Source organism: Chrysemys picta, chromosome 10 (assembly GCF_011386835.1).
Source record: "Chrysemys picta bellii isolate R12L10 chromosome 10, ASM1138683v2, whole genome shotgun sequence".
Taxonomy (NCBI): domain Eukaryota; kingdom Metazoa; phylum Chordata; order Testudines; family Emydidae; genus Chrysemys; species Chrysemys picta.
The window spans coordinates 68,644,959-68,672,856 of record NC_088800.1 but is presented as its reverse complement, the minus strand read 5'-3'; the positions used below and the strand labels follow the sequence as shown (position 1 = coordinate 68,672,856).

The window sequence follows — 27,898 nt, the reverse complement described above, 5'->3', positions numbered from 1 at the left end:
TAGTACTCTGTAATAATTTAGGACTTGTCTACACAGAGACACTCAAGGCTTGGAAGTGAATTAAACTAAACTAAGACCCTTCTAATTCTGAATGACAGTGTCCACACAGGGGTTTAATGTGGTTTAACTAATCCACTTTAAGATTAACTTTCCTGAGTGTCCCTTTGTGGACAAGCCCACAGTACTCTATAGTAGTACTTTGTAACACAGTACGCTATCGTAATACTCTGTAATAACATAGTATTCTAAGGCTATGTCTACATTGTGCTGCTACAGCAACGCTGCTGTAAGGTACACAGTGTAGCCGCTCTTTGTTGGCAGGAGAGAGCTCTCCTGCCAATAAAATAAAACTACCCCCAACACGCAGCAGTAGCTATGTCAGCGGGAGAGCATCTCCCACCAACAAAGAGCTGGCCACACTGGCGCTTTTTGTCAGTAAAACTTTTGTTGATCAGGGGTGTTTTTTCATACCCCTGACAGAAAAAAGTTTTACAGATGAAAGTGCAGTGTAGACATAGCCTAATATAGTTATCTAGAAGAGGGTTTCTAAGCATCTAGTCACCTTCCAAACAGCAGGTAAGTATTTTTAGATAATCTTAGTAGCTGTTGAATAAATAATTCTAGATATCTGAGTCCAGTCTAACAAAGCCCAAAGTGATACTGGTATAGAGAATTGTTTCAGACATTACAGAAATTGGTGCATGTAGCACTTTCCCAGACAGGTCACTAATTAAATATTGAGGAGATTCTTCTCAGAAGCCAGGAAAAGAGGAGATTCACTGTAGGAGATATGATTGCTAATTGCTCAGAAGGTCATATGCTGTTTTTTCTTACCTCATGGGCATACAAGGCTCAAAATACAGTGAGACTTGCACAGTCCCGCTGCACAGGGTGGGCCAGGCTGTGGAGACGCCACATAGGAGGCTCTGCGCCCCCAGCATGCCATAGATGATGCTCTCTGAGGATCCATGGAGGGGAAACAGGGACAGGTTCAGGGAATGGCCTGGAAAATGGGTCAAAACTATGAGGATTCTATAGCCTATATTCTTACATAAGGAGTATTCAGGGACCACAGCTACTACTACAGTCCCTGGACTGTAGCGGTGGTGGTCACATGGATATCCTTTATTCTTAAGGCTAAAGTGGGACTTCAGTGGTGCATAGACTTTGCACTGTCCTGTTTCTTAGGATTTCCCCCCTTGTATTGCCACAGTCAAGGCCCCAAGCAATCCCCAAGAAAATGGTTTCCACTGACCAGCATACCTCCAAAATGACTAGGTCGGCTCACAGTGGAACCAAGATCTTCTAGTACTTTTCCCATGTGTGTGTTAACTGTTACTGATTAACAGAGCTCTGGTGGCATAGCAGAAGTTCTTATTTGTTTATATTTACACAAAATAATAATGACTATTTGCGTTTAAACAGCACCTTTCATCTGAGGATCTGGAGACACTTTATGAACCTTCATTTTCACCAAGTTAATTGCTTATTTTATTCTGATTTCAATGTCCTTTAAACATGCTAATGCATTCGCCATTGCAACTGTCACTGGCCTGATATAAAACTGAAAACACTGAGCTGATTGCCTACCCAGAGTTCTTAGAGATGAAGAAATGGAGACCTTGTAACAGAGCCCTAAACGTCAGCTCAGAGATGAATGGATTCAGGATACTTACCTTCTGTCTGTAGGAGGAATTAATATTATGGAGCCTGTCGGTGGAGGGGTTTTCCTAACCTCATTATATGTAGGTTTCATCACAACAGTGACAAATCTACCTGAATTCCACTGGCTGACACATCCCTATGGTTGTGTATGCCATGCCACAAGGTAGTTTCATTCTTTATGTGCTCCAAAATTAGCAGCCTGGAGGGAAACCTCTGCACTGATTCACTGTAGCAGCATTGTTCGCCTCTCCTCAGCCCAGACTCTGGTGGAAAGTCCTCTGAGGGGTTAAGTATTCTTAGTGACAGAGGTGACAGACAGGGAGGACCAAGAGTGTGGCCAAGGGAATGCATTAATTTCAGGTAGCATTAACTTTTCTCTTCTCCCTCTGCAACTGGGAAACACATTGGTTTTAGGGAAAGCCACTGGCTCACGATGCTCCAGGTCCATTGCCCAATGGTGCCACTCTGCCCAGGAGCTAAATGATGGAGACAATGATCCCTAGAACAAATGTAGATGCACAGGGCCTCCAAGAAGATGAATCCCCATTGATCACCTGGATTCCTGGGAATCAGGGACAGGACCACTCTCTCTGGCTCGGGGAGGAGGACCGGACTCAATCTCCACCATGCTAATGGAACAATCCCAGAAAATCTCTGCAAGGGGATCATCACAGATTGTACACATCTTTCAAACTCCCTCCCCTGAGAATTTCTGCAGGAAATCAGAGTGATCCAGACTTACGTAGCTGCAAGCACAAATCCCAGTTTTGCTCTCACTGATGTTGATGGCGAAACTCCCATTGACTTCAGTGGAACAGGACTGGGTTCTGTGTTTGTAAAGATAAGAGAATGGGTGTTACTCTTCTGCACCAGTTCACCATAAGACCAGTTCACCCCTGAAGTAGCTCAGCTGGCTTCAGTGGCGTTGCTCCAGGAACGAGCTTGGCCTCATATTCTGAAAATACATAAAAGGTGGAATTCCCTGTTGATTCTTCTGCCATTTTTTGAATTTTTTTGCTAAGAGGTGAACAGAGGCTGCTGTCACATTTCCATGAAATCACTTGTAGATGAGATATTTTTCCATTTTATCAGTATAAAAAACAAACGTGTTTGTACAAAATCCCATAAATCCCCAATCAATAAAGTGGTTTCTTCAGGCCAGTAAAAAGATACTTACAACGCTTCTCCTGCTCTTCATATAACACATTACATTTTGCATTTTTGGGAGCACATACAATCATTAGAACTGCTGAATGAGCCACCTGTCTCACTGGAAATTATTCTTTCATTTAATGAAGAATTTTCTTGAAAAGATTTTCTCAAACCTTTTGCCCTTTATGAACTGACAAAATGTGGTTAATTAATGTTTCATTGCTGATTCTGTAGGGCAACTAACAGAATTATCCAGGGACACACACACTGTTTTTTCATACACTTCACCCTCCAAGCATGCATTTTTCATCTTTGAAGTGTGAATGAATTTATACTATAGCTTTAATCTAGTTATACAGCAGAATGCTTCGCAGGGAAATGAAATGGCTTTATTTAATAGCCCAAAAGGAAAATAATCAACTATTTTGCACTGTAGGTTTTCTACCAAAAGGGGCTTATCCTGGTGCAGATTTTAGCACCTTTGGGCTCAATATTGCTAGGTGCTGAGTTTCAATTTGCACAGTGACTGAGCACCCTCAGGAATGATCAGAGGTGCTCAGTGCAGGTGGGCTTGATCCTACAATGCTATTTTTTTATTACTGCCTCTGCACTGGCGCACAACATAGTCATAAGTAAACAGAAGCACGCTGTAAAGCATAAGAACATAAGAAAGGCTGTACCGGGTCAGACCAAAGGGCCATCTAGCCCAGTATCCTGTCTACCGACAGTAGCCAATGCCAGGTGCCCCAGAGGGAGTGAACCTAACAGGCAATGATCAAGTGATCTCTCTCCTGCCATCCATCTCCATCCTCTGACAGACAGAGGCTAGGGACACCATTCCTTACCCGTCCTGGCTAATAGCCATTAATGGACTTAACCACCATGAATTTATCCAGTTCTCTTTTAAACTCTGTTATAGTCCTAGCCTTCACAACCTCCTCAGGTAAGGAGTTCCACAAGTTGACTGTGCGCTGCATGAAGAAGAACTTCCTTTTATTTGTTTTAAACCTGCGGCCTATTAATTTCATTTGATGGCCCCTAGTTCTTGTATTATGGGAATAAGTGAATAACTTTTCCTTATCCACTTTCTCCACATCACTCATGATTTTCTATACCTCTATCATATCCCCCCTTAGTCTCCTCTTTTCCAAGCTGAAGAGTCCTAGCCTCTTTAATCTCTCCTCATATGGGACCCGTTCCAAACCCTTAATAATTTTAGTTGCCCTTTTCTGAACCTTTTCTAGTGCCAGTATATTTTTTTTTAGATGAGGAGACCACATCTGTACGCAGTATTCGAGATGAGGACGTACCATTGATTTATATAAGGGCAATAATATATTCTCAGTCTTATTCTCTATCCCCTTTTTAATGATTCCTAACATCCTGTTTGCTTTTTTGACCGCTTCTGCACACTGCGTGGACATTTTCAGAGAACTATCCACGATAGTTCAGACTTTGACTCCCTCAGGGAACAGATGGGCAGGATCCCCTGGGAGAATAACATGAAGGGCAAAGGGGTCCAGGAGGCTGGCTGTATTTTAAAGAATCCTTATTGCGGTTGCAGGAACAAACCATCCCGATGTGTAGAAAGAATAGTAAATATGGCAGGTGACCAGCTTGGCTAAACAGTGAAATCCTTGCTGATCTTAAACGCAAAAAAGAAGCTTACAAGAAGTGGAAGATTGGACAAATGACCAGGGAGGAGTATAAAAATATTGCTCAGGCATGCAGGAGTGAAATCAGGAAGGCCAAATCACACTTGGAGTTGCAGTTAGCAAGAGATGCTAAGAATAACAAGAAGGGTTTCTTCAGGTATGTTAGCAACAAGAAGAAAATCAAGGAAAGTGTGGGCCCCTTACTGAATGAGGGAGGCAACCTAGTGACTGAGGATGTGGAAAAAGCTAATGTACTCAATGATTTTTTTGCCTCTGTCTTCACGAACAAGGTCAGCTCCCAGATTGCTGCACTGGGCAGTACAGCATGGGGAGAAGGTGACCAGCCCTCTGTGGAGAAAGAAGTGGTTCGGGACTATTTAGAAAAACTGGTCGTGCACAAGTCCATGGGGCCGGATGCGCTGCATCCGAGGGTGCTAAAGGAGTTGGCGGGTGAGATTGCAGAGCCATTAGCCATTATTTTTGAAACCTCATGGCGATCGGAGGAGGTCCCAGATGACTGGAAAAAGGCTAATGTAGTGCCCATCTTTAAAAAAGGGAAGAAGGAGGATCCGGGGAACTACAGGCCAGTCAGCCTCACCTCAGTCCCTGGAAAAATCATGGAGCAGGTCCTCAAGGAATCAATTATGAAACATTTAGAGGAGAGGAAAGTGATCAGGAACAGTCAGCATGGATTCACGAAGGGGAAGTCGTGCCTGACTAACCTAATTGCCTTCTATGAGGAGATAACTGGGTCTGTGGATGAGGGGAAAGCAGTGGATGTGTTATTCCTTGACTTTAGCAAAGCTTTTGATACGGTCTCCCACAGTTTTCTTGTCGCCAAGTTAAAGAAGTATGGGCTGGATGAATGGACTGTAAGGTGGATAGAAAGCTGGCTAGATCGTCGGGCTCAACGGGTAGTGATCAATGGCTCCATGTCTAGTTGGCAGCCGGTTTCAAGCGGAGTGCCCCAAGGGTCGGTCCTGGGGCCGGTTTTGTTTAATATCTTTATTAATGATCTGGAGGATGGTGTGGACTGCACTCTCAGCAAGTTTGCAGATGACACTAAACTAGGAGGCGTGGTAGATACACTAGAGGGTAGGGATCGGATACAGAGGGACCTAGACAAATTAGAGGATTGGGCCAAAAAAAACCTGATGAGGTTCAACAAGGACAAGTGCAGAGTCCTGCACTTAGGACGGAAGAATCCCATGCACTGCTACAGACTAGGAACCGAATGGCTAGGTAGCAGTTCTGCAGAAAAGGACCTAGGGGTCACAGTGGACGAGAAGCTGGATATGAGTCAACAGTGTGCTCTTGTTGCCAAGAAGGCTAACGGCATTTTGGGCTGTATAAGTAGGGGCATTGCCAGCAGATCGAGGAACGTGATCGTTCCCCTTTATTCGACATTGGTGAGGCCTCATCTGGAATACTGTGTCCAGTTTTGGGCCCCACACTACAAGAAGGATGTGGAAAAATTGGAAAGAGTCCAACGGAGGGCAACAAAAATGATTAGGGGTCTGGAGCACATGACTTATGAGGAGAGGCTGAGGGAACTGGGATTGTTTAGTCTCCAGAAGAGAAGAATGAGTAGGGATTTGATAGCAGCCTTCAACTACCTGAAGGGGGGTTCCAAAGAGGATGGAGCTCGGCTGTTCTCAGTGGTGGCAGATGACAGAACAAGGAACAATGGTCTCAAGTTGCAGTGGGGGAGGTCCAGGTTGGATATTAGGAAAAACTATTTCACTATGAGGGTGGTGAAACACTGGAATACATTACCTAGGGAGGTGGTGGAGTCTCCTTCCTTGGAGGTTTTTAAGGCCCGGCTTGACAAAGCCCTGGCTGGGATGATTTAGTTGGGAATTGGTCCTGCTTTGAGCAGGGGGTTGGACTAGATGACCTCTTGAGGTCCCTTCCAACTCTGATATTCTATGATTCTATGATTCTATGATTCTATGACTCCAAGATCTTTTTCCTGACTTGTTGTAGCTAAATTAGCCCCCATCATATTGTATGTATAGTTGGGGTTATTTTTTCCAATGTGCATTACTTTACATTTATCCACATTAAATTTCATTTGCCATTTTGTTGCCCAATCACTTAGTTTTGTGAGATCTTTTTGAAGTTCTTCACAGTCTGCTTTGGAGTTAACTATCTTGAGCAGTTTAGTATCATCTGCAAACTTTGCCACCTCACTGTTTACCCCTTTCTCCAGATCATTTATGAATAAGTTGAATAGGATCGGTCTGAGGACTGACCCTTGGGGAACACCACTAGTTACCCCTCTCCATTCTGAGAATTTACCATTTATTCCTACCCTTTGTTCCCTCTCTTTTAACCAGTTCTCAATCCATGAAAGGACCTTCCCTTTTATCCCATGGCAGCTTAATTTACATAAGAGCCTTTAGTGAGGGACCTTGTCAAAGGCTTTCTGGAAATCTAAGTACACTATGTCCACTGGATCCCCCTTGTCCACATGTTTGTTGACCCCTTCAAAGAATTCTAATAGATTAGTAAGACACGATTTCCCTTTACAGAAACCATGTTGACTATTGCTCATAGGAGTCAACGACCAAACTCAAAAACACAAGGAGAAAATTACATAATAGAAGTGCATAATGCCACTGGTTATTGGCAGGAATTTATGTTCAAAGTGTCCTACTTGACAGATCTACCATATTATTTTTCATAAATTATATTTAAAGGATATATGAAAGCTAATGAGAAACTGTCCCGAATATGACACTTGAGCCCCACAAATAACATTTCAAATAATTATTGGTGTACACTCACCCAAATATTAACACTGAGTTACTTCTATGTTTAATTTACCTTTCTAAGTATTCACTGTCATGTATAAAGACTTTGGAATTCATTAACTCTTTGACCTATGAGTATTTTAACAGACAAATTTATTTGCCAAAACATTTTATCAGTGCAGCAATGATTTGCTATTTATTTGTTGCAGTAACTTTCATTGTTTTTCCATTGTACTCTGCATAATATATTGGCTTTGCCCAGACACCTCCCATATTTCTTCAAACCACTCCCTTTTTGGGGAGGTTATTTTGTTTTGTTTTGGGGTTTTTTTGCAGTTTTTCTCACTAGACCATTTTTGTGGTGTAAATTGAGTTGGTAGAATAATAAATCAGAGGTTTCAGCTTGTGCATAGAATGCGGAGGCAGTAAATTGCAACTGTGCGATTTAGCTAGAAAAGGGACTGGTATGTAGGAGCAAGTCTAGCCATACTGAATTGGGATAGAGAGAATGTGGGAGGAAACCAGTAGCTTCCTGATCTGTTTCCACTTCCATCACCAGAAGCCAAAACGGCCCCTCCATGCCAATCTGCACTATCAGGGTTCTGTGGATCTGTAAGTAAAGTTCCAAGGACCAAGAGGGACCGAAGCAAGAAAGCAGCTGCTCAAAGTAGCATTCTTCCTTCTACTAATGGCAGATTTCTGAGCAAAAATGTGTGTACTGGTATTGGAAACCGCGATCTCCCTCTGCCTTCTCACACCATCCCTGCAGCTCCTTGGAGTCCACAGCTGTAGTGAAAGGAGCTATGTTGTTGGGGAGATAGCGGTATCTGTGTCAATACTACAGAATCTGCTAGCTTGGAAACTAGTCATTCTGTGAATCTTCAAGCTCTCTGGGGTCTGTGAGTAATGCTCCTGCCCCCTGCGTGAAGTAGGAAAACCTCTCCTCTTTGAGAGCTACATGCAACACAGGCTCAACCTTGAGGGAATTTTTAAGTGTTATTTCCTATATATAAGGAATATTCTGTGAGAAAGGAAGATCAGGACCTAGCACAGGTAGAAATAAATACAAGAAGAGAATTCAAATAAATAAAAGGATCTGCAATTGTGCCAGAAATACAAGCACAGTTACTTGTTTCTGATACTGGCCAAAGCCATCAGACATTTATAGAAACATTCACACAGCAGAATTTTAGGGCCCACTCCTGCTCCTACCATATTAATGAGAGTTTTGCTATTGACTTCAACTGGATTAGACTCCATCCTATAGAAAGGATAAAATTCTTCAGTCAGAAGCATTGTCTTTGCTGCACTGATGAGACAAAAGCTGATTTTCCTCAGTGAAGAAATGCAATATAAATATGTTAATAGTAATAATTATAATAATAAGAGACAATAATAATCTTAGATTGGACTCATCCTTCGATGTCTGTCTTACTCCCTGTTAGAAAATAGATGCCAAAATAGTCTACAAGGATTTACTTGAGCCGATATTGTCTACTGCCGTGGGATTATTTATTGCTGTTTTATCACTGCAAATTTGCTTTCTTGGTTTCTCTGTGTTTCTTTAAAAATTAATGTACAGGTCTTTTAAAAATAGAAACATGCTAAGAATCTTAATTACTTTCTCAGTCTATTTAAAGCCTGTCTTCAGACCTTCATAAAACCAGCAGATTCACTACTTCTGTAAAGAGATATTTAATTGCCATACCCTTGAGTTAGATCCTTTCCCACTTTTCCCAGTGGGCTGGCGCTGAATAAACCAAAATGGTTTTGTCTATGATATTGCTTGGAATAGCTACAGTTACTAATACTTAGCTTTTAATGCTGAGTTTTTCATCCAGAGATTTCCAAGTGCTTTACAATGCTTCCTTATCCCCCTTTTATAGAAATGGAAAATGAGTCACAAGAAAATGAAATGACTTGCCCAGTGTTATACAACAGGTCAGTAACAGTGAGGAGTAGCACCCCTGTTCTACTCTCTTGACCACACTGCCTCTTTAGTGAAGCAAAAATCTTTTGCAAAATTAAATCTATTTGGTTGAGAGGCTAAGGGTCTATTCAACATCTGGAACATCAAACATGTTTTTAACTTCTTTCACACTTGTGGCATTAAATACTATTTTACCACCAATCTCTTTTCTTGTATAAAGCTTTGATTTTCTATTCTTCTTACACTTTACCTTTTTCTCCACCTTTTGGGGTCCAGATTCTTCACTGCCTTGTTCCTTGTGTAATCATTTACTCCTGTGCAAAGTGAGCGTAAAATGCTACCGTTCTGATATGTTAATATTTTTTATACTTACTTTACATAGGTATAAATGATAATGGTCCCTTCTCAGTGCAGGGGGATGTATTAGATGACCTCTCAAGGTTCCTTCCAGCCCTACACTTCTATGACACCTGGTGCAAGGTTGTGGGGAACTAGGCCCTTTGTCTCTGCATTTGGTAGCGAAACTCTTCTATGGTTCCCCAGAACTTGAACCATCTGATGCACTAGCTTGAGGTAAATTATCAATGGCAAACACACATCTAAGGCCTTGCATACATGAGAAAGTTGCGTCAATTTTATTAAAGGTGTGATTTTAAATCTGTTTAGTCAAACTAGTGCAAACCTCTGTGTGGTATGTCTTATTTCAGTTTAAACCAAGTTTATTTCATCTTAGCTTAAATAAATTAGATATCAATTTAAACTGAATTAAGCCACTCTGAAATAAGAGTATATATACACAGATTTGCACTAGTTTAACTAAATAGGTTTTAAAACTTATTTAAGAGAAACCAGTGCAACTTTCTCCTGTTGACAAGGTCTAATTGTCAATGGACCCAATCCAATAGCCACAGAAATCAATGGAAAGACTCCCATTGACTTAAATAAGCATTGAGTGAAGCCCTTAGTATCATGCAGATTCTTCACTTAGACATACATGACACTCTTCAATACAATATACACACACACAGAAGTGTATGAAAATGTTTCTCCTCCTTTCTTTACCACAAATCTAATCCTGAGCTTCTAAACAGCAGGCATTCACTACCTTGAATGACATTGCTTGTATATATAAACCACAGTCACCTTACAATAGTTCTATATTTAGAAATGTGGGTGCACAATACACACACACAGGGGAGATTTTCAGCAACACAAAGAGCAGTTTAGGGGACCTCTCCCATTGAAAATCAATGAAAGTTGGACCTTTTAACTCCCATTAGTGCCTTTGAAAGTCTCCCCCACGTTGTTTCATCTGTTTTTTATTCCTTTGGCTCATGATTCATCCATTTATGATTAATTTTGTTTTTTGCTATTTGTACTAAATTGTTTTGAAACCTTTGGACCTGGGTAACTATACAGTGAAGTTTATTATTAATAATACTAATTAATAATAATAACTTACAGTGTCTGGGCCAGTAGAGTCTCACTCATTTGGATGTTGGTTTGAATTAAGGCATGTTTTATTTTAGCTCTGCAGAAGCTTTAATTGAATCTATTCTGCCATGGACAGACCAATGGTATTTAGACAAATCCATCTGCGACTTTTCTATAGTGATAGAGACAAACCAGCAAGGAGATGACCACCCTCAATTCCCAGTGAAGTCAGAAATCACAGAAGGCACTCAGTATGATGTAGGACTGGGCCCAAAAATGCTGTGTGTGTCTGTCTGTTTGTACGTGTGTGTCTGACTGTCTGTCTGTAAAGGGCTATGAAAATATAAGAATCTCAGGAAGCGGACACACAAATTCAGGAAGAATTGTCATTTGCCTGTTTTCTGTCTAATGTACACAAGTATTTGATTAACATCAACAATGATAAATGTGAATCCAACGTGAAAAGCCTTAAACTACCTTAAAAACAGAATGACAAGAGTGACAAACTCTTGGAGCTAGGCACTGTAGGTATTTGTCTTGGCAGTCCAAGTGTATATCCCTACTGCTGTTTGATTTTTTTTTAAATACTACATCAGATGCTGTCCAAAGGATTATAAAACATTATTAAGTCATGTTAAACATTCTGAGACAGATTCTGTTCTCTGATGAGGCTACACTGCACTGCTAGCAAAATCTGGTCTTAAAACTGACTTAACCAGCCAAGGGGGGATTGCCCCAGGTCAAGAGTGACCTCTAGGGGTGTGGCACTTGAGTAGGAGCTCTTATGCCTCTCCCCCTTCCTGCCAATGCCAAAGCAGGAAAAAGAGTGCATGGCTAGAGGAATGGGACATACCTAATCATGCCCCTGTACTATACTAACCTTCAGCTATTTTTTCAGCCTCTCCAGGCTGCTCATACTCAGGGAGGGGGACTACCTCTGCACAAAAGAGCACCACTAACATGACCTGCTTTTGAACCAGTTGTGTAAACGTAAAAGATTTCCCATTACCTGAGGAATCTAATTCCCCAGTATTATGCATGTTCTGGCAACAGCAAAGGAGTTATATGTTTCTCCAACAGTCTCTTATCAAATGAGTGCATGTATTACATAGTGCATATTTTCAGTGCATAGATCAGCCACACTGCTCAATGGCAGAGCAGTTAAAATAGCTGCCAACATAGCCTTTTGGTAAACCAGGCAATAAGCTTTTCAGAGACTTATCAACAAAACACTCGGAAATAAATCCTCAAGTGGGCCAAAGCTCTACCTAGTGCCCTTGCAGGGCTGGACGCAGAGGTGGCATTCAACCCCTGGCACAAACTAGAGCAACCACAGGACTGTTCTATGCCAGCTGGAATAGCCCCACAGGGGTTGTTCTGATGGCCCAGGATAATTGGTGTTCATGCCAGGCTGACTGCTTCTTGTCAATGGCACACCTATGACATACCCCATGTGCTGGGAGGGTAGAGGAAGAGCAGGTGGCGCAGAGCTGGCTATGCTGGCCTTAAGCTACTGGGTAATCCCCATGTGACGGGAATTTCCAGTTGCCTTGAATGAGGATCTGATCCCTTTGTCTAGCTTACCATTCTTATTCAAAATTAAGCAAAAAAAACCTATTGAATTAACCACTGTAGCTTACATCTGACATTGTTACCACAAAATAGGAATAACACACAAATTGCTAAAGCTTAGTGAGTGAAAAACAGAATATTTGTTGTTTAATCTCATATTAAATTAGAGCAAAGCTCTTCATTTGCAGTCTCCTGGCATGTACTTCTGTTTGTGCTGACCAAAATTGGGGCATGACCTTGTATCCTGACCTTGGTTCTAAACTTCATAACAATAACAAGCAGAAATATACCTGTGAACTGTGAAGCTTAATAGGATACTGTGCAACTCGTTCTGTGTGATTATTTCATTGAATTGGCATTTTGGTATTTACCCAGGAAATTCTATACCCCTACTGAAGCCAATACAGTTGCTTCCAAATAAAGTTGTGTGTATGCTAATAATGGCCAAGAAATACATTTATGTATCTCTGGTTCAGTGAAGCCTTTCCAAAAGTATATTATAAATATCACGTATAGAGAAGGTTGTCACCACACTATTATTATTTGCTGGAACTGCTGTCCATTCACAAGTCTGAATGCATTTTATTGTTGAGCACAAGAACATGCATGGAAAGCAGTCGTTCTTATCTTGTTCTCCTCTCTTCAGAAATTTTCTCCCACACATGTGAGTAAACAAGCTCAGTGCCTCACAAACTTTTAAAAAAACATGTCTTACAACAAAGCTGTTTCAGACTTATATGTAAAATTCATTCAGATTGTCACACTGGCTAAAAGTGGCTGTTGTAGAATAGGATTTCATACAGTGTTACACTAAATTGCCCTAAACATAACAAATCTCTGATACAACCAATAAGTACGTTATTTCTAGTTTTGCAAATCTAGATGTATATTAGCAAAGAGTTCTTTCTCCTTTAAAAGTTAAATGGAAACTATCTGGCTTCCATTATATTATTTCCATTACATTGGCTTCCATCACTTTCCACCACATTACCTACACAATCAAGTGACTTTAAAACAAATGTATGTTACCTGGTTATTATTATTTATTTGTACTACAGTTGTGTCTAGAGGCACTAATTGGGGAACAGAGCCATATTGTGATAGGCACTGTAAAGATAGGCAATAAAATGATCATCTTAGCCCTGAAGAGCTCACGATCTAAGTTAAGACAAAACACAGCAAACGAATGAGACAAACAAGAGAACAGGGAGGGCAACTACGTAGGGTTATACTGGGCATCTGATTTTGTTAATAATAATAATAATAATAATAAACACTTCACATGTTCAAAGTGCTATACCAACATGAAAAGCCAATTTGTGGCACTGGGAGGAGTGACTCTGTTCTGACCCTCTACATTTTGCTTTCCACATCTTCTGGAGAGTACTTCTGCCACCTTTTTCTGCACCAAAGCGCTTGGAATCACCTTACAAAGTCAAAAATAAGATTTTAAAATCAATGTAAAAGGCTGATTGGAAGTCAGTGCAGGCATCAGAGCAGGAAAGATGTGCAATGATCATTTAGAACAGCTACTGTAAATAGCCTCTCTATAATATTTTAAGCAAGTTGAAGCCTATGAACCAACTGATCAATTATTCAAATAGTAAAGCCTCATAATAGTACTCAAGGTGACTGGAGAACAAACTAGCACCTCAGTATTACTCTGGGATATAATCTATAATGTTCTTCAAGTGACTTAAAAAAAAAAGTCCTCAATAAACAGGGGCTAGTGTGAAGCAGTGGAGCTCTACTGGCTAGCGTCTGGACATGTGAGTCAGAACACCTGGGTTCTTTTCCTCCCTGCCAGTTACTCTGCCAATGAGTTGCTCTATGACTTTAAGTTGCTATTCAGTGGGAGTCATAAGTGATCAGCAGTTCTGAAAATCATGCCAGTCACCTCTCTAAGCTTGAGTTTACTGTGTAGAGCTACTGGAATGGTAGTAATATAGATCTTTGTGGACTTTGGATGAAAGTTATTCTATAAGTACAAATTATTATCATTATTACAGATGCTACATGGTCACTAACATTCAAGATCTGGGTCTAAAACAGTACCAAGAGTCTTATTTTTAGAAACAAGGAGACGAGCACAAGTCTATTCCATGCCACAGAAGCAGTAGAAACTATTACATGTGTATGAGTCAACCAACATGATTTCAGTCTTGTTCAGTTCAGTTTGGGAAATCGTTGAGCCATTCAGTCCTGAACCTATGCCAGGCACTGCAACAAAACCAATGCTGCAATTGAAACATCAGGAGTGTGGGAGAGTTAGATTTCACTGTCATCGGCATATGATCTATGTGATAACATATTCATGGAAAACTGAAGCCAGAGGTAAAGTATGAACCCCACACACAGCCCTGAGGAACACTGCAATATCTTAGAAACTTGAGCAAAGCAGGAAGCAGTGGATAAAATATGATACCAAGTTGCTGCAAACCAAAGATATTAAAGATATTCTATCAAGACGTCCTGATGCACAATATCAAAAGGTGGATGACAGATCTCGGAAACCAGCAAACATTATGGCCCACAACCTGTCTAAACAAAGAAGTTATTGCAAACATTTCATTCTCCACAAAGCTTTCTCCATAGAGCGTAATCAGAATCCTTGCTAGAACTTATCATATATTTTGTCCTGCAACGAATGCACAGCTTTTCAGTGACTTCCTTTTCAAGGATGTTAGCAACAAATGGTTATTTAGAAAATGGGAGGGAATTTACAGGTTTATCAAGTTGTGCTGGGAGGTGGCTCTGCCACCAAAAGAGTAACATTTACTAGTATTGGGACAGTCAGGAGTCCTCCTGACAGCTTGAATTGATAGCATTTATCTCTATACCTATTCTTGTCATCAGCACTTTGGAATGGATGTGTCAGCTGCTGCATTCTGAAAAATGTTGATTTCACTGAAGAGCACTCTTGCACTAGAGAGCTTTTATTGAGCCAATAACTACAGTACATCCATTAGTATACAATTGAATGAAGCACAGTATTTCAGTACCCTCCAACTGAACATAGGAATGAATAATATGGATGTCACTTGTGCCTCTCAAACATGAAGCCTATAAAATGCTGCCAATATTTGTTAAATGCCATATATTAAATCACATTGTATAGACATCGAGAGAAAACTAATGTCCCAATTATCCTTCCCCATCCCACAGCCTCCAAACCAATAACATCTCTGCACTTCATTGAGCTAAGTCAGTGATCCATTTTTCAATGAAATAACAAAGTGAGTTGAGCTGCCTTAGAATGAATCCAGCCCCTGTCCATTCTTAGGGTCAGTGAGGGAAAGACCTTTGTCTTGAACTCAACCCAGTTCAGAAAGCAGAGGCTCCCTCCCACCAGCCTCAATGGGCAAAATGATCACACAAACCTTGCCCAGCCCCAAACAAAGCAAAGGCTGTTTCCTTTTGTTACCAAGACCACATTGCTCATTTGCATGTATGTATGCATTGCCCAATCTAAGCTAAGGGGATCAGGTCATTACCCAGTGCGGATTGAACACAATAGCGATCAAACAGAATGTCTCTTTAAATCGCTATTCTCCCTCTACCCCCTCCTTCCTCTGGTTTAAAGTGCTGATGCGGGGATCTCCGCGTTTTCATCCTTTGCACTAGCAATCCAAAGCACTTACTTCTCCCCAGCCCCTCAGCTTTCCACTCAGTCTCCTCCACTGCCCCGTAGCGTCTCATTGGTTTCTCTGTCTCCATGCTGGCAGAGATGGCTCTCTTTAACTCCACGCCTGAGTGCATGGCTACTGCCTGGGCAGTCTGTGTGCATGGGGCTCCCCGGCTCACTCCACCCGAGCCGGGGCGGCAGGGCTCCGGCTCAGCCCTTTCCTGGGCTGGACTGGAAGGCGCTGCTGAGCTCACTGCACCTCGTCGCCGGGCTGGTACCCGAGGAGGAGGAGGGGAAGGGATGCAGCGCACATGCTCAGTGCGAGGATGCTGTCTACAGAAGCGCTGGGTGAAAGCAAGGGAGAAGGGGAGGGGGAGGCAGGAAAACAATGGGAAAAAAACATGCCACGGGGGAGAGGCGGTCACTGGCTAGGGATTCTGCCACAGGCTAGGGAGGACATGGGCTGGGGATAGTATTTTCCAGGCAGGGGCGCAAAAGAAGAAGACCCTTGCCTGAATATCCCATCCCCCAAGTGGTTATGGAGGAGGATGCTTCCCACTTCACAAGGAACCTCCCTCCAAAGCCTATCTCTATGGTCCTATCTCCTGCCCCCTCCCCCAAGCTGCTCTCCCCACCAGGCACTGGCTAGCTCCCCTCTCCCCTTCATATACATAACTAGCCTAACCCCCACCCTCTATCACCTTCTGTTCATGTCCACTTCAGCTCCTGATCTTTTGGAGGCAGCTGGGTTGGTCACTCTCCATTTTCATTCCTTCTAGAGGAGTAGCCAGGTAAATGCTCTGTTAGGAAACATGGAGAGTCTGACCTCATGAACATTTGCATGACCCTGGAATCCAGGTTTATGAACCCTTGACTAGAGGTTTATTCTTCAGGGCAGGGATTGTCTTTCTTTTTGTGCCTTGTGCAGTGCTGAGCACATCAGGTGCATGTTACACCTCATAAATAATAATACCATGGAGAGCTAAGCTTTACTTTCACAGTAAACCCTCCCCCCCCCCCCATGTGCATTTCAACAGCCTCTGCAGGAGTTCTGCAGAGCTCCACGCTTTCTAGCTTCACTTTCAGCAAAAGCCAGAGGATGGCACCCAAACAAATGATGTGGTTTTGCATTTCTCATAAACATGTACGTTCACTGTCTGTGCAGTCTCCTGGGATTAGAAGAGAAGGAAATGATTATGCAGGAAGCTAAATTCCAACTGTGGCAATTATTAGTTTTATTTTATTGTGGTGGTGAGTGGGTAAAATTTTCTAACACTTCTCTTTACAATGATGTAGTGCCTTTCATCCAAAGCTCCCATAGCACTTTACTGTTAGTGGCATTACCCTCCTTGTACAGATGAGAAGCCCAGACAAAGCATAGTTAATTAATTTGCCCATTGCCACTCAGCAAGTCAGTGACAGAGTAAGGACCAGCACTGATGTCTTCTGCCTCCCCAGTCAGTGTTTTAACCACTGGACCACAATGACACTGTCTCCTTATGAACACATACATAAAAAAGCTAAGAGAGATCAAGTGACTGGTTCATGACAACTGATGGATTTCCAGTAATTCTGAGTGTTTATTTTCAATTACAGACATACAAAGGGTGTAGAAAGTGTGTGGAAGGGATTTCAAAAGATTATGGGTTTTTTGAAGTCAGAGTTGTGGGAGTTATTTTTAATTTTGGAGAGGTAGGGGCTGCACAGAAAAAGCAAAATTCAAAATTGTAGCATTGAGAGAATTTCTGCCTAGTTGCATTTCTGCTTTTCACTGAATGAAGCCAGCTAGCAAATTAGAATTATTTGGACAATATTTTAGAAGGCTTGCAGGACACCCGGCTCCTTCCCTCTAATCTGCATTCTGTGGAGATTTGCTGGGACTATTTTGGGTCGCGGACATTCTGGAATTGGTCTCAGTGACTAAGAAATGCTGAGTCCTGGCAGATTTTGGCCCTTAGTGAGAAGGAGCAGGGACAGAGCTGTGAGTCAGAAGCAGCGTAGCAGGTGGCAGCACAATGCACAGCTAACTGGGTGACTATATGACTGCCTGAGGGTGGCTGTATTGACTCACTTGGAGGACTGAAGAACATAGGAGTGGGAGGAAGACAAAAGCCTATCTGGGATAGGGGCCAGGTTTGGACTAGGAGATAGAGGCTGAGTGGGGAGGAGGGCCAATATGTGGATGCATCTGGGCCACATTTAGGTTTAATCCATCCTTTGGGTGCTTTTCATAATTGCACCCAAATGCTTTCTTTATGTGATAAAGGAAGAGTCTAGGAAAATAATCAAATATTTTAAGATCTGAGTTTGTTAACCTGAAAGAAAAAAGGATTAGCAGTAGTAAGAAATCATGATAGTTTGAGAAATGAACTGTAGGTGACAGAGCATACCAGTCAATTAATCATATTCTGATAGTGTGTTTTCACCTGCTTATCTTTGATACATCCACATTATAACATTAGGGCTGAACCTGCAAACAGTTACACATGTGAGTATTTGAGTAGTCCTGATGAGTTCACATGCAAGCATTTGCAGGATTGAGGTCTTACTTCGGAAGAAATTAAGTTGCTTATGTTCTAGCATTTTTGCTATTGTGATATGGCATCATTTGCAGTGGAAGTAATTTCCCTGCAGCTAATGATGCCCTTGAAGGCACCTCAGAAAGATATTTACTCTTATGCCCACAAGGTTTGTTCTCTTTTACTGAATGCATCATGGGGAAAGAAACTACGAAAATCTCAGTTCATTCTAGTTATTCAGAAGTTTGAGATGTAGAAAAATACAGATGTCCTTCAGGTCTGATTTATATTTCTCTCATGAAATCATACCACCTGACTGCTTTAGTTCCCTGCCAGTTCCTAAAATGATTTATTCATCAAATAATGTCATCAGGTGCTGTGGCTAGTCATTTGAAATTGGACAGTTTTTGTGTGTGCCAATCTATTGCCCCCTTTCCATCCAGTACATTCCAATGATCTCCTGCAGCATCCAAGACACTATATATAATGTTTGCTCTTTACTCAGAGAATGGCAGCATGCCATGTAAGTCAGGGTAGAAGAAGGTGTGTGTGAATAATCTTTGGCTTCACATAGCTGTCAGGGATCTATTGATTTTTTTTCCTTCAGGCTCCCACAGATTCCCTGCTTATGTGGGTACTAGAGACCTTGTTCTTTCCACAGGTCTCAATCCCAACTCAGTGAAGGAATGATACAGCAAAGAAACCACTGTAAGACCTCACAACAATGTAGAAGTGTTTATTTCCTTGGGGTATTTTTTCACAGGAGGGAATGGTTTGTCTCTAATTTCCCGGTCTCACAAGTGGCTGCTATAGGCAACTTACTGCTCAGGTTAATTTAATGAGATTTAGCAGAAAAGTTGGCTACACTTGTTTCATGGTTGGCCTCTTATCATCTGGAGAAAAAATATTCTGTTTTCATCAAGCACTTTCATTTTGGAATATGCTTAAGCTGCTGTAGGCATATCCTTCTTAAAACCAAATCTAAAACCAGCTGACAATGTTTTCCTGGATGTTTATCACAAATGCATTGAACCCCCAGTTCTGAGCTTTGGCTCAAGGGGGAAAAGTACTTCCTGGCCCATTTATGGGATAACAGATTCTGGGCCGGCTGGGGGATGATTTGAACTTTGGTGAAAGCTAGGGGAGCCAGAGGGCTGCTATAATTTACACTCAGCTGTAATGGCCCACAAGAAACTTCTGTCGCTGAGAATAGCCAGATCACACAGCAGATCATTGCCCTTTCCCTGGGAAAGCTCCTGGCATAGCCTTATGACTAGCATAATGGGGAGAGGGAGGCGGGTCTATATTATCCTGGCAATCTGATTACACCAATGATATTCTCCAAGGGCCGGATCTGGCTAGTGCTTGGCCACCGTGGAAGCAGGAAGTAGGGTCACTGTTCTTTGTCAGACAGTGCAGTCATTCCAACATCATAAAAATAGTGGTAAAGCTTCTGCAAAGGTTTATATTTAGTCATTAAAATTTACATTTCAAAATTTGACCTAGTGAAGTAAAATGAAATTGTGGATTATATGTAAAAGTATTTTATCTTTTGCTTATATTCATGTAGACTTTACACTTCAGTGTCTGATTTTAATTTCTTGTGGGAGGAGGCCAGCAGATTTTTTTATATCCTGTCTACACTATAGTTGAAACCATGCTAGCAACAAGTTGTTGACACTGACACAATTCTACCATAGTTTCTTAGTTAGGTTGGCCAGGGATTTGTTTCCTGAGCAACTTGCTAGCCAAACCATGCTACAGAGTCTAGGATATAAAAACAAACACCCAGAGAGCTTTACAGCATTGTTCCAAAACACAGTACAGCACAGTTTACATGAAATAATTCCTGCTCATACTGGTACCATCTGCACTTGAATTTCAACCATGTCAATTCTCCCTCAATGGTTCAATTTTGTAGTGTAAAATGGACCTGCCTGTGTTTTCAGAGTGTCCATGAAGTCTGGGACATGTCCAAGTGAGCTGTAACCAGATTCCTCAACACAGATGAACGTATAGCATAGATGAACTCAATAGCCTGGGAAACTGGATCTGTGAACAAGACCGCATTAAACATAATCTCCTGTCCCCATAATGTCATGAGCTGTCTACCCAGACAAATTTACTATGTAAGGAGATCGGGGTATAATACTTCAGTGCCCCCAATGACATTATAACACAGTTTGATCTTGCCAGTGTATATGATACCAGTCATGTCATTGATTCATGTTACTGCCCTATAAAAATCAGGGCTCTTCCTCTCTTTGTTTCTGATATTGTGTGTATCACATTTTCTTTTAAAATGTATAATATTAGGCAAAAGTAAATGTTATTTGTTTCTTCAGAGTATATAAATCCTAATTAAAAATAGAGGGGCAAGAGGTAGCTTAGTATCTTTTTGCAGTTTATAACTATGTTCAGTTATGTGCTGTCATGAAAGAACTCTTAGAGGCACTGATCCCCTTGCACATCATGGGAGTCCACAGGGATGCAGGAGTCTGCTCTAGCACAGAGGTTCTCAAACTGGGGGTCGTGATCCCTCAGGGTGTCTCAAGGTTATTACTTGGTCGGGTGACCAGACAGCAAGTGGGAAAAATCAGGACAGGGGGTGAAGGGTAATAGGAGCCTATATAAGACAAAGCCCCAAATCTCGGGACTGTCCCTATAAAATCAGGACATCTGGCCACCCTATTACTTGGGGGCGGGGGTCGCGAGTTGTCAGCCTCCACTCCCAAACCCCACTTCATCTCCAGCATTCATAATAGTGTTAAATATTTTTAAAAGTGTTTTTAATTTATAAGAGGGGGGACAAACTCAGAGGCTTGCTGTGTGAAAGGGGTCACCAATACAAAAGTTTGAGAACCACTGATCTAGCAGATCCTTATGCAAGATCAGGGTCAGGGCTGGCAGATTAATGTGTATCATGTATCAGTATTGAGTCCTGTGGCACCTTATAGATTAACAGACGTATAGGAGCATGAGCTTTCGTTGGTGAATACCCACTTCTTCGGAAGCAAGCAAGAGTCCTGTGGCATCTTATAGACTAACAGACGTATAGGAGCTCATGTTTGCATCCGAAGAAGTGGGTATTCACCCACGAAAGCTCATGCTCCTATATGTCTGTTAGTCTATAAGGTGCCACAGGACTCTTTGCTGCTTTTACAGATCCAGACTAACACGGCTACCCCTTTGATATATGTATCAGTATTGATATTACTTCCTCATTATGAATCTTTCCCATACCATGAATAGTTACTGCCTTATTTATGTATGTACATGGCTTTTCCTATCATTAGTCATTCCTGTAAATGTATTTTAGGCTAAAATAACTTCATATATAATTCAGACTAATTGCAGGTAAATAACTGGAGTGTTACTCCTTTCCCACTGCTGCTTTACATTTCTGCCAGGATTGGAAAAGTACTCTGTAGTTTAAAGGCAGTATGGCAAGGCATTCTAAGGAGCATATTAAAGGGAAATATGAAGTTCCTTGAATTTAAGATGCGGATCAGCGCATGTGTGCATTCATGCTGAGTTATATGTCATCTTATTCTGATTTCTTGATTTTTGATTAATGCTTGGAATATGAACTGTTACATGGGTACACCTCTGGGTTTAACATGTCACTGACTACCTGTTTAATCAAGAATGAATGAAACAACTGAGCATTTAATTAGTAATTCTTTATTATTTCCATTTACTTGTATTTAAAGTACAGTTTCTGTTGAAAAATGACAAGAGACATTACCAAAAAAATGCCAAGCAAAAAATGACATGACTGGCAAAATTTAGTGGACATTTTCTTCATTTAATATTGCACCATGTTGTTCGCAAAGTTGTTTTTCTGGGGGGGAAATCTGCAAATTTGCCACCTCACATATGAATTTGTCCCACAGTCTTTCTGACTTGTAACTGAATCTGTGTGAAGCCAGGCCACGTAAGGTCTCATTTTGTTATCACTAACCTAGAGCTCAGTCCTTCAAGGGGCTGAACTCTCTGGTCCCAATCCAGCAAAGGCCTTAGGCATGCATTCAGCTTTAAGCACGAGTAGTCCATTATCACATGCTTAAAATTAAACAAGTGCTTAAAGGCTTTCCCGGATCAGGGCTACAGCACTCAGATTCTTGCAGGATTGAGCCCCTAATACACAGACCAGGTTGACCAAGCCTCATAAACCTTTGCGTCTGAACTGAGTTTCAAGAGAAGCTGAGCTGATTTATGGTTTTGGATGGAAACCGTCAAAATATGGTGGGTTATGCTGAGTTTTTGTTTAAGTGGAGTGGTTTGTTTGAAGGCAGGGGTTTGGTGTCTGGGTCTATACAAAGTCTGATTGCAAAGGTTGCAGAGAGATCAATAATAGAGACCACACCAGCGTTTTAAAAAAAATCTATTTACTCAGATTCCATTCTGTGTGAAAGGTCAGCTTATAGAATACAAAATACAGGAGCCCTAGAAGTACAAACTGGTATTCCATATACATGGGCATATGCAGGTCCAGACAGATAGAACAGAAACAGTTTGAGTAGACCAGTTGAGGCTTAATGACCAAGTTTCACCTGGCAGTACTTTGGACCACAACAAAAGATATCTGACTTTTTATTTTTCGTAGTAAACTCATGCTACATTCACACTTTGCTCTTTGATTGTAAATTTTACAGCAGTACACTAAAAACCATCATAATATCTGTACTTTTCTTTGACTTGTAAAAGTTGGATATATTACAAATAGTACGGTAATAGAGTCCTCAGTATAATATTCACATTTTTCCATCTTTGGACCAATTTCAGCACCTTGTCATGTAGGTGAGCCATTATCTTGCAGCAGAGTTTTTACATGGGTGTTGGGTGGTAATAGATATACAGAAAAACAGATTCCTGAATTACACAAAGATACAGGGTCTAGGATATGATAGGTTGCATACTAACAGAAGTGTACAATAGTGTATTGAATTTTAATAGACAGATACATCTGTTAAAATAAAAAGTCATATAAAACATGCCAACATAGTATCATTTTGCCATCTCACTTAGGGCCTGAGTTTACCTGCATTGGCATTAGAAAGTCCAAAAATTAAAGGTAATTGCATGTGGACATCCATTTCCCCTGCACAAGGGCTGATCTTACATGAGAGCTCAAAAACGTTCACAGGCCCGGAGGCATAGAAGAAAGATGTGTTATTTTGTTGCTGGTCCACAAGAAATAAAACTACAAGGACAACAAAAAACCCAATTCAGTATAAGAGCAATTTTACACATGCAATACCATAGGTATGCCTGTCCCTTTCACTTAGCATTCTCTTTTCTCCTTCACCTTGAAATGGCAGCTGTATCTTCCAATCTCCTGCTTCAGTCTGATGGTCAAATCGTGCCATTTATTCACTGGGCTGAGTAGCGGATAATGTGGAACTGTACAGCCCCACAGGTCTAAAGGAGATGTAATTCCCTCCCTTAACAGCCTGGTGAATATGGGACTATACAAGCTACATCATCTGTGAGGACAGTGCAACATGATCTACTAAATGCAGCCAGTCCATTTTCTGGGCCAGCACAGGACCCTACCTCCTACCTGTTCCATTTGGGATGCTTGCACCAAGAGAGACACACAAAGTAGCCCCTGTACTCCTCTGAGTCAGTGGGAGCTGCAGGTGCTCCATGTCTCTCAGGATATTCACAAGTGTCTAAAGGCCAGATTTTAAAAAGTATTTATTTAGGCACCTACAGATGCAGATAGGCACCTAATGGGAATTTCAAAGCGCCTAGACCCCTAACTCCCATTGGGAGTTGTGCAGGACTGAGCTCTCAGTGGGAGTTGGGGCTACGAGCTTTTGAAAATCCCACTAAGTGCCTATCTGCATCTTTAAGTGCCTAAATACATTTAAAAATTCATCTCCAAGTGACTGAGGGGCCTATGTCCCATTGAATTTTCAGAATCCTACTTACAGAACAAGAGAAATATTGCACTGGAACAGTACAAGTACTTCCACATAACATCAGATGTAATTACTACACTCTACTAGTCTCTCATCACTATGTATTGTGACCGTTATCAATTGAGCATGTAATTAACGTAAAGTCCTTCAATCAATGTCACTGGCCTACTACAGCAGCTCAGGTACAACTAATAATCTTGTTGTGCTTTGGATGTGAAAATAAAAGTATGTGATGCATGAAATGGAAGCCGCTGAGCATATTTTATTAGATACGTAAATGTGGTGCTTATTTCAAAGAGTGAGATATCAAACCCCATCATTACCAAGACTGTATCAAGGGCCTGAGCGTGCAATCCTAATACAGACAAACCACACATATTGAATTATATGGCAGTTTTGCCTGAGCTATGGCTGTAGGATTGGGCTGTTAAAGTAATGGTGAGATGAGAACACCACAATGCCAGAAAGGTAGATTCCTCAATCTCAGCCACTCAACGAGGGTGAGAGAAAGACTGAAGATGTTACATAAGCCATGCACCAGTGGAAAACGTGAAAGTAAGGGGAAGAAATCTCCACCTAAAAAGCCGGTGGCATCACTAACACAGGTGCAGTGGGGGGAAAGCTGCTCTTCTGATAAAAGCTCAGGGATAGGAGTCAGGGAATGAGTGTCCTCTACCATATGCTCACTGTATGAGCATGGTGAAATCATTTGTGCCTCAGTTTCCCCAGCCATCAACTAGTCAGAAAAGGGCATTAGGAGGGTTAACTAATTCAGGGCAAAAGCTGCCATCTCTCCACAGGCGGAAGAGTGTCAGATGCTGTTGAACCCTGTAGTTGTGTGTACAGGTTTTGGAAGTTCATGTGGGTTGGAAACTGTGTGTGTCATATCCCTGTTCAACGTAGACTGGCTGTGTTTCTGTGCTCAGCTTCTTGGGTACAGGATCATTGGGTCACTGACCAAATCCTTCCTCTGCCTCCACACACATCTGGAGTGGGCTGCAAGAGCTGTGGAGACTTCTCTGTTCCTGAGACTGGGAAGTGGGCCTCAGGGCAGGTTCTCTGGGAGAGGATTACTTATCTCTGCTCCCTCAAAGATCATCAGTCCCCAGCCCAGTTACTCTGGGTGGGTGCTAAGAAGAGGATTTCCCCCCTGAACATTCGTAAAAGGCTTTGAGCAGCTCAGATGAAAAATGCTGTAGAAATAAATGCAAAGACTTATTATATGGAAGTTCCAATGTAATTATGTCGCTAACACTGTTCCAATTCTCACATTTGTCATTCTAGCTTCATGATATTTCCACACATTATACACTGTAGGTAAATCTGGTTTTTTCCTTAGACACTGGTGTTACACTGTAATCACTTCATTTTACAAACACTTACTACAATGGGGCCCTCTTATATTGAAACTACTTCTCACTGAACCAACTTCATTCTGAGTAGAGGTTCGCTAGAACCAGAACTGGAATTTGCACATTACAATGGGAGGCCATTTTGATCTTTCATTGTGCTTCCCTAGAAAGGTGTTTTCACTATATGTGAGTTCACTAAAAAAGACTCCAGTGTATTTGATACAGCCTCTCATACTGATCTCTTGTACATTGTTGACCCATTTTCAGTATGGAGAAATACAATAAGTTTTCTCTCTTGGTTTTTGTCTTCATTTGAGACTCTTGATTTCTCTCACCATAAGTCAAATAAGTTATAAATTTTTAACACTGAGGGTAATTAACCATTGAAACAATTTACTCAGGGTCATGGTGGATTCTCCATCACAGGCAATTTTTATATCCAGATTGAATGTTTTCTAAAAGATATGCTCTAAAAGTGGTTCTCTTTTTTCATTGGCGGACCCCTAAAAATTTTCGAACGGCGGTACAGACCTTTTGGAAATCTATTGTCTGTATGTATAATTGAATTCTGTTCAGTCAGTTTTCAGTCTTAGTCTTTCACTGACTCCTTAGACATGGTCTGCAGACCACAGGTTGAGAACCACTACTCTAGGAATTATTTTGGGGAAGTTCTCATGTTATACAGGAGGGCAGACTAAATGATCACAGTGGTCCCTTCTGGCCTTGGAATCACTGAATCTCTGAAAAGTCTGAAAGAATTTTCTCCAGAGCTGCTGCTAATCCATATATTTCCAGGAGGGAGTTCCCTAAGTCTGATTGCACCACTTTCTCTTCACCCTAGAAAGACATCTAAAGTCCCAAAGAGTTCCATCTTCTGTTTTAACCTGTAACATACACAACTTTACCTCTGTTGTATTCCCTTATCATGGTCCTCGGATACATCTCTGTAATGCTTATATACAAAAATAATTTACAGTATCAACTGTTAATCTGTAGTAAAATACAATAAGCAACTAAATTTACAGGGCCATAACCCCCCACTGTGCAGCTGAGGAGAGAATGAGCAAAGATGGCTTTAATCAATCTTTCTTCTTCTCTAATCCTGGGGTCAGCCCAGAGCATAGTTTAGAAAAGCCTCAGGACCATAGGTCTGTGCCACTTGGAGATACACTTGCTGATTAAGCTGCCTTTCTTCCTGGTTTGCAGAGCCAGAACAGTGAAAGGCAAGTGCATCAGGAGACCACTGTATTCCACAAATCTGTTTATAATGTGTACCTCTAAATAATAATAATCAACCTTTTTGTTTTCTTCAACAGCAGCCCTATGATGTACATTTCAAGAAAGAAATGCAATTTGCATGAGAAGGATGGATAAACAGTTTAATAAAATGCCAAGCATCCCATGCTATTTCACTGCATTCTCTTTTCCTGCTTGAATTCCACACATTTTAGCACAAGTAGCACTCACCTACTTTATGAACTGTGCATAGTATATCTTAAAAACTAACACTTTTTGACTGATGCTAATCTGTACATATTGTATTACAGGTCTGGGGTGTGAAATATACTTCCTTTGCTGCTCTATCTGCCAGGCACCTCCAATAATACACTGACATCAATGGAGTGATGATAGTGCAGCAAATGACTTATAGAACCAGTAGAGAAAAGGGTTAATGTATTATTATGAAGCACCAAAACAAACATCTCCAAATACAGGAAGATTCCAGCACCTCTTTTTTGTGAAAGTTGCTCTGCCTCATGTTATAAAATTTGCAGATTTGGTTTTATTTGCAAAACTCATTTCCATTCAGGGAAGCACAAAATGTTTCCACTGTATGTTTCCAATGTATTTCTTTATAAATATCAAAATATAAAATATCTACTACTTTGAATGGGTTCACAGAAATAAATCTTTTTCTGTCCCTGTCCTAATATAATCCATTGTCTCATTTGCTTTTTTAATCACTGGTATGGATTGAGCAAGCATCTTCATTGAGCTGTTCACAATGACCCATAGATCTTTCTCTTGAGAGATTACAACCACTTCTAAACCCACAGGCATTTGCACAAGTAGTTTAAACTGTTGTCCATTGTACTGCATGTTGTTTACTTCAGACTGCCTCAAATCCGTTGGACAGCTTCCTCTTCAAGAATTTCACAAATAAATGATTAAATTTAGCAGTCTCTAACACACCACCACTAGCCTTTGCATGTTGATTTACACATCTATTGAAGCTTTCATTTTATGCCTTTCTTTCCTCACGGATGTCCATGCTTGCTTCTGGAAATATATTAATTACTTATTATTT

The 27,898-nt window shown here is 41.2% G+C and overlaps 2 protein-coding genes across 3 annotated transcripts in view; one reads left to right on the top strand and one right to left on the bottom strand.

Moving 5' to 3' along the window:
- Positions 1–27,898, top strand: part of LOC135973815 (uncharacterized) — a 1,510,190-nt gene that overhangs the window by 777,026 nt on the left and 705,266 nt on the right. The window lies entirely within an intron of this gene.
- Positions 1–27,898, bottom strand: part of BMERB1 (bMERB domain containing 1) — a 121,220-nt gene that overhangs the window by 84,169 nt on the left and 9,153 nt on the right. Inside the window, exon 1 of one of the 2 annotated variants that reach the window (XM_005307571.5) lies at positions 15,806–16,110. The exons of the other annotated variant lie outside the window; for it this stretch is intronic. Within the exon in view, the coding sequence (XP_005307628.1) occupies positions 15,806–15,923 (118 nt within the window). The 5' untranslated portion in view covers positions 15,924–16,110. Of the gene's footprint in view, positions 1–15,805; positions 16,111–27,898 lie in introns of those variants that run through there. 2 annotated transcript variants of the gene reach the window in all.